Here is an 11,696-nt window from a genome sequence, read left to right as displayed (position 1 = left end):
AGTCACTGCCAATAGTTGAACCTTTTGTGGGTCGTTTTAATGTGTTAAATCTTATCCAGTGAAACAATGAGGCATTCACTGTTTTAAATTGGTTTGAATTTGCAAAATCAGTGCCAGTTGTATTGTCAGCCTGTACTTCTGCTCACTCTCCATCTCACTCATGTTCTCTCCTGATACAACACTGACATTTTTTCCAAATTTTGAAATTGTGTGTGTGTGTGAGAGAGAGACATCTCATTTAAGATTAAATCCTTTAAATCCTCAGCGGTCTTTTTCTGTGGATATGTCATGTCTCCTGGTAGATCAGAATGTAGGTCAGTCGCATGCTTAAAGGGCGGTATGAGCAAGAGTTGCACTCACTTCCAGTTGTTTAACGGCCTGTTGAACGTGTTGGGGAAACAACCAGTTACCTCCCCAGGACAATGAGGATGCTACATCCTCCTTCGTCAGGAGGTCTGGGATCTCTAATAGCTTTCCTTGCTGTAGGAGTTATTTGGATGGATTTTTTCGTTTATTTGAATTTATTCACAAATCAAATTGGGGATCATTTTATTAAGGTTCTGAAACTGTATAAACTAGCCTTGTGTACACCAATATAGTAAGGTATACAGCATGGTAATCCTCCAACAATTCAGTGTGCCTATCAAGAACATTGATATGCTTCTAATGGCAGAATCCCACTTTTACAGTGTAGTATTAAATGCTAACTGGTATCCATGTAATGCGTGGATTAACATAAAATATTAGATTTGGTGGGTGCCTGTGACAAACCAGTGTTAACAGTATCACTAATAACACATTTTATGCAGTCAAAAAATATACTGAGTGACCACTTTATTGACGACATAGTTGTCTCACACAGTTGCTACAAATTTTGCTGTACTCTCAGCAGAATGGGATTGTTTTTCTCCTGGCTGCAAGATTTTAATAAGGCTGCTTTACGCAAAAACTCAACTAATCTGAAATTGTTTAGTTGTAAAAAATTCAGCAGGTAGCTTATAGGGAAACATACACATTCTTCTCATGCAGTGTGTTTATTTTATTAACTTTTATTGTATTAGTGTAGCAGTCTGCGCAAGCTGCAGAAATTGTGCACTACATCAAAAGGTCCCGACATACAGCCAAGAGTCAGTTTTGTGTCGTTGAGATTCCTGGTGCCAACAGTCGGCAGTAGTTTATGTGTGCTATGTCTCCATGTCAGCCCTTATCACAACCTTTTTAATCATGTATTATATGTTGAAGAATTATATCATTTTAATCAAAGCATATGTTAATGTTAATTGAGGTGCAAAACTTTCATACATGTTGGCCGCCAACTGGCTGTAGCTGCAATCTCTGTTCAGCGTTCAAGAGTAACTTTTCACAAAAACCATGAGTAAATCAACCATATCACCAGACAAAAGTGTCATTATTGGACAATTCTAAAAAATCCTAAATTGTATTTAGTGACAATGCCCTTCAAATATCTGAGCACAGCAGCTAGTATCCTATGGTAAGAGAATGATTGTGGTTACGTTTAATAAACAGGCACAGGTCAATTGAATGTCTGTGACATGATGACATTTCTTGTGTCCTAGATAGTCACACACTTACCATCACTTTACACCCTTACTTTTGAATAGCTGCAGAAAGGACACACTACTTCCGGCACTGAACCTTCACATTTATTGTAAATCACAGGATGTGTAATTGTCCAATGTTGACACAATTCTTAGGTATAATGGAATGGAGTCAACACCAATGGCAAGGGGACGCCATTGTTGTACATTTTCAAATTCTCCAAATTGTGTCTTTAAAAAAAATGGACCATTGAAATGCCATTACTTGAGTACAAGGACTGGTTATGACTTAATGCAAACTTAAAGTACCTTTGTTTGGAAATGTTCAGTGATAGTACATCAAAGACGAAACATATAAGCTGTTTTATGGTGAGATTATTTTTAATTATGTAACGGAAGTAGATAAGAGACTGAATGTCACTTTAGTAAACTGTCATTTGAATTGTCAGTCTCTAATGCTAACATTTTTTATTTTCTGTTCAGTGCAAATAGCCAAATGGTTGACATACAAAAATCTGTGTACCCTTTTCAAAGTTTAGTGTATATTTTTACCAAATATATTCTTCCTGCTAAAATTGCCTTTTTTTCTCCTTCTATTGCACCATTCACAGTACATATCAAAACATAAGTCATGTTTGACAGCCCACTATTACTGTGAACTATAGTGTAGGCCTACATTTCATTATTTTACTCCAGTGGAATTTCATGTCAACTTTACAAGTTAGTATCTATTATATAGGTTGGTGTATGTTATGTTGATTGTATGTTATGTTAGTCAATGGAGCTGTCTGTTACACACAACTGCATGTACCTGTAACCAGAAATGTCATTGAAACTCACATTGCTTTTGTAAATACCTTATTGGGCATTTTGCCTCTCAGAAAACAGACAAGTAGGACTGTTAATAAATGAAATGGATGGGTTTTGTGAAGTCCCAGTCCTAATTTTCTTTTCATGTGAAAACAAATCTTTTGACACAAAACACTACAATTTCCAGATAAGAAAATATAGTAGACATATCTAAACAAGATGCTTTCCTCATTGATCAAATGCTTTTCTTGGGCTGCACTAACATTATAGGAATTTAGCCCAAACCTTGTACCACTTTGACACAAACCGTGTGGAGTATTTGAATACATGTTCAAACTGTGTATGATTAATTTAACATTAGATGGGAACTGGGTAAATCTCATTTCTCTTAGACGTGTCCTCATTCCCTTCAGTCACCTCTTGCTCTTCAGCTTGTCTCACTAACGATATGAGAAAGACATACAAGGAAGGAGAAATCCAGGCAACACATTTTGATTGACAAATTAGGCAAACCAATTTTCTTTGGGTCATGAATAGATTGTAATGTACGTTGGTGGGTAGTCTTCTTGAGGTTTTGACCAATACAAGTAAACATTGCTATGTTTCTATATGTCATGAATACTGGATACTGAAATGACTAAATATAATTATCAAAATGAGCTTCGGCTAACCACTGCTATAACAGGTCTGTTTTCAGTCAGATTGATTTAGTCACGCTGACTCAGATTCAATGAAAACGTAATTAAATTTTGTCTTGCAAGAGTTATGGATAGAATCGGTCATTATGTTGTATTGAGGCTGTGAAAACACTAAGTGATAACTGTTGAAATGTTAAACTAACTAACTTATCATTATTGTGCCAGTAACTTTATATTGGATCTCTTTTAAAAAAGATTATACCTTTACTGTGGGGAGTGGGGAGAGGAGAGGACAAAAAATGAGGAGAGGGACAAAAAGCATTGCGGTTCATGGTCAAGAAGAACACTGTTCTATATAACTGACAGCTTGGAAGTGTTCATTTAAAAAAGTAATGCAAAATATTTTCTATGTGGCACAAATCTGCTTACGCCGGTCGTGTTTAATAATTAGGAATAAAACAGATCTTTTTTTAGAAAAACATAATAGTGAAAAGCAACACTTGCAGCAAGTAAGGTAGAGAGGAGTTCTGGCAGAAAACTGCTAATTAAGTAAATTGATAATCATTTTTCTTATTTTCCATCAGGGAATATTATATTCAACATAGTCAACACATGTCACACATGGTTAAAGCATTTGTACATGCTTTACACATGGTAAAGCATGTACAAATAAGTGAGTTAACAAAGATGTATTGACATAAAGAAAGGGTGTTGCATCAGGTCTGTACGCCTTAACTTTGTCATGTCATTTTTTTTTCTCCATCTTGTGCTTTGTAGCCAGCAGAGACAGGTCGTGACACCGGACAACACTTTCTTCCCATGTGTTGTGAAGGACACAGCGGGAGAGCACAATTGGTTTAATCGTTAGTAATCGTTGTTTTTGTGTTTAGTTTGTTGTTTACTTCTGTGCAATTCAGATTTTTTTTTCTTTAAACCTTTATTTAACCAGAAGAGTCCCTTTGAGATTAAAAGTTTCTTTTTTTAAGGGGGACCATGTTATTTTTTCATTGTTTAATTAACCCCGCTTATAGGCCAGAGCTTCACTGCATGTTCTGTGACGGTCCCCTAGTATGTTTGCCTGTTTGTGTCTGTTTGCCTTGTCTGTCTCCTTTATGTAACAGGAGGGAGGAGATCACCGAGAAGCACCTGCAGGAAAGGAGAAGGTCATCAAAATGTGAAGCACCTGTGCCCGGTGTTCTGCGGAGGTTAAAGCTCTGCCTCGGGGATCTCTCGCTCACTCTCTACCGCTGCGCATGGTCAGGGAGAGACCAGCAAGGGAGAGGCCATTCTATGTTTGTCTGTTTTTGGGCTTAGCCAGCCGCCTTAGTTAATTAATAAACCCTCTTTTTGCTTGGAACCGTCTTCCGTACATTTTTTTTCGTGGCGTAAAATGTTTATTTAATTTGACTAAATAACACCCTCTTTTCAAAAACCCATTTGTGATGGCTAACTGCAGTGTAAAACAACACACCATGTACAATTCACAAATACATTCACAACAAATCATACATGACCTACAGGAAAATAATGTGACTATATTTAAATGCCTAAACTGACTAAAACAAATACAAGTGTTTGGAAAAGGGCTATGATTATAACTAAACCCAGACACCGGTATTAACAGTGTTTCAACATATCCGTCATTATGCTGAAAGAGCTAAAGCGTCATACCATAATGTTTGGTGCTCAGTAGGTTTACAGGTATTGTGCAACACGTTTCGTTTAGTAAGTTACACACTCTGCGACATGCTGAGGCAACAATCAGACAGTGAAGAGCCTTTCTCAGTGCTGTTTTGAACAGCGGTTCATTCTTTTTATTTGTTTCCTTGAAGTTGATGTTCAAACAACACAGCATAATAACACTTGCTATTATTAAGTGGCAATAAGTGCAAACATGAACAAGAAATTCAATCGTGTATTTAATTGGTGAAATGAGTAATCCCATATTTTTTAGCTTGTTGTTCAACATGTGTCAGACTAAACGTTACCCATGTGTGCATCTGTTTCTCAGTCATAGGCATCACTGGTGCTTTCATGATCTGGAATCCTTTTTACTATAAGGCTTGTTTCCCAAGAGATTATCCATCTCAGATACAATAGACAGCGATAACTTTGGAAGAACCTGTGGAATTAAAAGGAAGAAAGGATTACTGTAATTCCTCAGACTGTTTACTTACTTCCACTGCAGAAAGTATAATATATATATATATATATATATATATATATATATATATATATATATATATATATATATATATATATATTGTAAAGCACTTGACAATGTAATGAAGTCTGGGAATTGAAGCTGTGGGTGCTATACGACTTGGTTTAAACATTGGTTTGAAGACCAAAACTTAAAGGCAACAATGGATAATATATTTTGTTGGTTGGTACTAAATAAACTTAACATGTCTGAAAGTGACGTAAAGCATTTCAAAGCCTTGCGTGTAATGTACGATTGTATGTTTTTCTGTGGTTATGGAACTGTAAAATAGATTGTATAAAATGAATAATATGCTGTCTGACCTTTATTGCGCTGATATTCTCCATCAGTTGGTCAGTTCTGGAAGCTCCCAGCAGAACAGAGTTCACTCCCTCGTTTCTCAGGCACCAGGCTGTGGAAATGTCCAGCACAGTAAGACATTTTTGTGATGAGACAAAGAGGGAAGTCATTTGGACAACAATACAGGGAAGGGAACTACAACAGGTTGTATTTCTGCAAATGTAGTTATGTTGTATATTTAATTCCTTTAGTATTTATACACACTGTGTCTTTTGTGAATGTGGTTTCCTCATTTGTGGTGAGATATGGTAGCATATGAAGGACAAATATACAGAGCAATTGTTTTTTTGTTTTTTTACCAATAGCCAGTTGGGGCAGAGTGCATCCTAGTCTCTCAGCAACTGCCTGCAACTCTTTTAGCTTCACCTGCTGACGGTGTCCCTCCTCATTCATGACCTTGTCCTTCATCCACTGATAACCCTGTTGCACACAGCACAACACAAAGCTCAAGGCACAAGAGGAGACTGTTAACTGTAAACCAGTTTTTAGATGAAACTACAATTGGTGCTAGCCTGTTAGCTTCCCAAAGATACATATCTTAGAACCTAAAAAAATAAAACAACTATCTGCATGGCTAAATATAAGTGACATTTTTTCAACACTATATATATATATATATATATATATATATATATATATATATATATATATATATATATATATATATATATGTGTGTGTGTGTGTGTGTATTTTTTAATTTAATGTTTAAATGTCTGCTTGATTTCTATGATGTTTATTTTCTGAGGTGCTTTTTGTCCCACTGTGATCAAGGTTAGGATTGGTACAAGGGAATGGAAAAATAAGTATGATTTTAATTGAGGGGATGACACACAATACAATAAGAAGTGGGAAAAGTGAGTTACCTTAAGTGAGGCGCGTGAATAAGAGGGAATGCCATTTTTATACTTCCCTGAGAGGATCCCACAGGCCAATGGAGACCATGCCATAGCGCCAATGCCTGCATTCCCAAAACAGGCCTTGTAATTGACCAAGTCACATGCAAAGGTGTTTTGTGTTCACTCACTTGTTAAGTTTATTGAAGTTTTACAATATGGGGAACTTAGAGGTTAGGATTAGCATCAGGTTCAAGCTTTTACAGTTCAAATATAATTTAACAGTTCACCCAAAAAAAGAAAATATATATTTTCCTCTTACTTGCAGTGACATTTATCAATCTAGATTGTTTTTGTGTGAGTTTTCCAGTTTTGGAAATATCAGCCGTCGAGATGTCTGCCTTTTCTCCAATGTATGTGTGGCTGGCTGTGGCTCAGAGATAAAGCAGGTTGTCTTTCAATCTGAAGATTTGCGGTTTTGATCCCAGGTCACATGTCAAAGTGTCTTTGGTCAATTTTAGCATTTAAAGTTCAAAGAGCAAAAATAATAAACATTTTCGAAACATTACCCAATTACTCAAGATAATCAGATAATACTGATATCTCCAAAACTTGGCAACTCGCGAACAAATTATCTTGATTGATAAATCAACATGGAGAACTATTACTTTTGGTTTTGGATTATAGTGTCCCTCAATACCAATGGCCTCGGTTTCCCAACAATTAGCAAGGTAAACAATATAACATAAACAAAAAAATACTCTCTTCATTATACTAATGAAGAAAGTTAGTTCTTCACTATTGTAATTACTAGGGGAGATTTCTCACAGGCGCTTACCTATCTTGTGGAAGAGTTCAGGCAGTTGCACTTCAACCTTCTCCCTCTGGAACATGTGGTACTCTGCTTGTTCACAGATTGGTGGGATCTGGTTGAACTGTCGCGCCACTGAGTATGCCTCCTACAGGAGTCACAGGAAACAATTTCAGTTACGCAAGTCTTCACTGACCCAATTTTTTTTATTACCAACTCCAAACACATGGGAAATTTACCCAAATCCAATGTGCATGAATTCAATTTCAAAATAAAAAAACTGATCTTGAATTGACCCAAGGATAATCAGACAATCTAAACATGTGCCCGAACAAACCCAGACCAGACCATGAAAGATATACTTATATAAAACAACACAATTACAATAATAATAATAACTAGAGAGCCATTTTTTGGTTGTTTTTTTTACGCCTCTATCCGATGCCGATTTTCGCCAGGCCTAACAAGCGGTCCAAATTTGGTGAGTTTTGGAGTATGACAAGTCCCCCAAAAAGGCGCCCAATGTATAAAAATAAAAATCATAATAATAATAATACCCCCTACAATTACAATAGGGTCCTTGCTGGACCGACTCTGTCGGTCGCTCGGACCCTAATAATACAGGCTATTACTCTGACAATAAAATCAATTGGCTTCCAGCTTTTTTTACATTGTGATTCAGCTTTGGGATTCTTTAGATAAAGTTTTGCTTCAAGTTTTTTGCTACAAGGTTTTTCAGCAGTGCAGTTTAATGCTTTTGGGCTTCAAAATGTTGTTTTCCTTTTTTTTGGAATTTTCAGCATTTTTTTTTTTCAAATATTACAGCTTTAAGCATTCCAGTGCATTTTCAGCAGTAAATTGCAATGAATTGTTTCAATCATTTTACTGTGCGTCGGAGTCTGATTAGGTCCAACTAACTATACTAACATGTGGTAGATTTCAAAGGAACCTAGAAATTACAACAGTCTGATTTAAATCCAGGAACTCAGCTGGGTCAAAGAATGAAATGGACATGTGAAGGTGTTATTTTTAGACTTACATGTGAACTCACCATGATTTCCACAGAGGTCCATCTTGAAGTCCCCCAATACATGGCCATCCCCTGGTTGATCACATGGGTCATCGCTCTCACCGTCTCTAAAAAGTATATTAAGATTAGATTTGTAACAATGCTTCAGCAGTTATCTGACTGACTACAAAAGACAGAAAAAAACAAGAAAATTCTGCATGAGGGCTTATGGTTGCTTATGATAAGAAACTGCAATAACTGACTTGGCTAACCAATAATACATTATCTGTTAAACTCCTCAATGATGTAACCATTCTTTTGGCAAGTTAAAGTTTTAAGAATGTGATGAATGAGGCTGATCCTCGTGTAGACCTTTTGGAATGGTGTTTATTAAACAAATGAATATTTATCAGATATTGTTGCTCGACAAAGACAGAGAGACAGGCAGAAATACTGATAGATACACTCCCTTAGAGATTACCCCCGCAGCCCCGCTCCGCGGGGAGGCCTCACAGGGGACGGGGGGCCTAAATAAAATAAAAGTTTGTATTTTATTCTTTTTTTTTTACCAGTGAAAAAAACTTTTGAAGGGAACTCCTCTTATCTTGGAGTTTGAGGTGATATTGGGCTACTGAAATAAAAATGAATGTTAAAATATTTGACAATATTTTCACGGACCGGCCGTCACGGTGTGGGCAATAAATATGACATAATCAAATGATATGACCGGCATAAAGACCATTACAAAGTGCATTTAAAAATATAACTCACCACTACGCCAAATTGGAGCCCTGAGCTTGTTTCTTTGCTACGAGCCGGTCCCATCTCGGGGTGATGGGAGACAACGACTCCCAACGTGTGTTGTTTATGTCTAGTCTACTGAGGTTATGCATAGAAGGATGTATCCGGTCATTTTTGAAAATAAAACATTTTTTCTGACTTTTTTTGGGTTAAGTATCTTGCCCAACTACAAATTGACATGACCAAAGATCAAACTGCCAATACTCTAATTGAAGAATGGACTTCAATTACGACCTTATGTTATTTTCTCATACTGTATGCTCCAAGCAATAGGAGTGACACCTTCTGGCGGTTTGGTTGATTGGTTGATCAATTTTGAAACAATAACTAACAGTAACTGGTATTACTATCATGAGTATAAGAAGTAAGAGTAAGAGACACAACACACACGCAGTAGAGTGTGGCCATACTGGAATGTCACAGACTGACCCACTAAATACACGGCGCGTTCATACTGTCCCGTTTTTTACCAGAAAAAAAACATTTGTATTTTATCAGAGAACAACATAAACAGTGTGTTCAGTAGTAAGGGTCTCTGTGAGGGACAAGCCACTCTTTCTTTTCTCCATGTTCAGTTTCTTGCTGACCGTAACAATGTATGTTAAAGACCAGCAATTGATTAACTTTATACAAAAGCAATAAGTGCTTTTCATATTTTCCAGTTCAGTGCATTTATGGCGTGCATCTAATTTATTTATTTTTTAATGACCTCACGCGGGCCAGACTGAGAGAGCCTTAAGACGCCCAGGTCTGAACTATGCTGTCTGGAGAGATTGTGCAGAACCTGTGTGGCAGTTAAAAGCCCCTCCCAATGCAAAAAAACAAAACATGCAGTTAATGCTTGAACAAATAAATAATGCCGTTAAAAGATGGCCAGATTAACATTGAGTTAATGCGTTATTCTGTCCAGCCCTAATAAATATATAAAATAGCTATAACTTTATGATTCTTGTTAGGCCAGCAGAGAAGGCTTCGCTGGCCCTGACGGCCCAACACTGCTTCTGTGAATGTTGACCAGTGTTATAATAATTTCTTCCTGCCGAAAGTCCATGAACACAGCTCCCAGCTGCCGAAAATGCAATTGTTTTAGCAAAAAAGTACAATATGCAATAGAAGATGTGAAACAGGAAAGTAATTATTTCAGAAGACATCTGACAAAAACATAAAAAAGTAATTAAAATAATAGTATAATGATTACTGTAGCAATTGTCCCCATTGTTATTCTATTGGAGTAGATTATATACGTGATTCCATACATACAAGAAAAATAGTAGTTACTAGATGTTACTTCAGTTCTATATTTACAAGAACTGCGAGGAGGCCAAATGGAAGTGAAACATAGCCTTGATGAAGTAGAAAGATTTGGCACAAAATCTGAATAAAGTTAAACTATATTTATGTATATTTCTTACACCAGACGTAATATTATGCGGACCTGCCGATGCACAATGTCATCAATAGCATCTTTAAATGTTTTATCAATTGGTTATCAAATGGTTTTCATAATATCTGATTGTATGAGGTGCCAAACTTATTTAATGCTTCTTGTGGTCAGCGAGGCCTGTACGGTCCTCACAAACATCTGCTTGTTCATACTGAGTGCGTCTAGAGCAGCTCCAAGTAGCACCTCTTTCTTAGTTGTAGACCATTTTTTAAAAACTAAACCCATTGAAATGTTTTCTGTGTGGCCCTGTCGTGGAGGTGCACAGCTTAGCACTCAGACCCTCGGCAAATCTTCTAGGCACAGTCGCCCATTGCAATAGCACCGCCTGCACTGCACCAACTGTACTGTCAGCAAGAAGCATTATATTTTACAGTGTATTTGTAAATCAAAACAGGTGTTTGATTTATAATATGCAACGCTGTAATCAGGTCAACCAGCATTCCAAGCAATCCTCAATTCAATGTCCCTTTCATAGAAAGAGCAGACCAGACTCTCATCTATCGGAGGATAAGTATACCTACCTTCAATAGGTGTGTTCGGATCTGGTCGGTTAGCGAAAACCACGTCTATGTACTCCAGTTGAAGTCTCTCTAGTGATGCCCTTAGACCTTTTTCATGAAGATAATTGCATACGTATTATCACAATACAACCACAACAAGCAAGCATTCTGTGTGGCTGTTTTGACACATGCAGCAATAAACAACTAGTTGTTTTTTCTAGTTTTTTAACCCCCAAAAATATTTTGATAATGAAGACAAAGTGCTTTAGTTAAAATCTTACCTTCGATTATATGTTTTCTCGACAATCCTCTTTCCATTTCTGCTCTGAAAGACAAACTTTAATATCAGTGGTCAAGATTTCAAATTAATTTAATATCCGTTTTTCTATATTGAATAAATGTACCCACACCTATTGTTTATCAAAGTCCCTTTATTTACAGTAAATAAAGACAATACATAGACATAACACCAAGAGGACAACACAACAAGTCAGCGAAACATCATATATTCAGGGTATAGAAGTATGGTGTGTGTGCATGTTTTTTTTTCATCTCAAAAAAAGGCACAAAGTATAGATGAGGGCAGATTAATGTACGTGCGTATGCATATACGTGGGCAAAAATGTGAATATTAGTAGAATGATAGTTTAGTAGAATGATGGTTTCCTGTAATGATCAGTAGGGGTTTTGAAGGAAGAGCAATACATGATCTGCACAGAGGCCAATC

At 36.7% G+C, this 11,696-nt stretch overlaps 1 protein-coding gene across 1 annotated transcript in view; it reads right to left on the bottom strand.

The window, feature by feature from the left end:
- Window positions 1–4,942: 4,942 nt before the first annotated feature.
- LOC137800228 (voltage-gated potassium channel subunit beta-2-like) overlaps window positions 4,943–11,696 on the bottom strand; it is a 30,973-nt gene continuing 24,219 nt past the window's right edge. The window contains exons 8-15 of the mRNA XM_068597318.1: window positions 11,251–11,294; window positions 10,991–11,077; window positions 8,267–8,352; window positions 7,243–7,363; window positions 6,435–6,529; window positions 5,870–5,990; window positions 5,534–5,622; window positions 4,943–5,129 (exon numbers count right to left, since the gene is read on the bottom strand). Coding sequence (XP_068453419.1) covers window positions 5,040–5,129; window positions 5,534–5,622; window positions 5,870–5,990; window positions 6,435–6,529; window positions 7,243–7,363; window positions 8,267–8,352; window positions 10,991–11,077; window positions 11,251–11,294 — 733 coding nt within the window. The 3' untranslated portion in view covers window positions 4,943–5,039. The remainder of the gene's footprint in view (window positions 5,130–5,533; window positions 5,623–5,869; window positions 5,991–6,434; window positions 6,530–7,242; window positions 7,364–8,266; window positions 8,353–10,990; window positions 11,078–11,250; window positions 11,295–11,696) is intronic.

Source organism: Clinocottus analis, unplaced genomic scaffold, assembly GCF_023055335.1.
Source record: "Clinocottus analis isolate CAN_PGR_092001 unplaced genomic scaffold, fCliAna1.0.p SCAF_4, whole genome shotgun sequence".
NCBI lineage: Eukaryota > Metazoa > Chordata > Actinopteri > Perciformes > Cottidae > Clinocottus > Clinocottus analis.
Note: the sequence above shows the minus strand (reverse complement) of the source record. Positions and strands in the feature narration are given on the sequence as shown.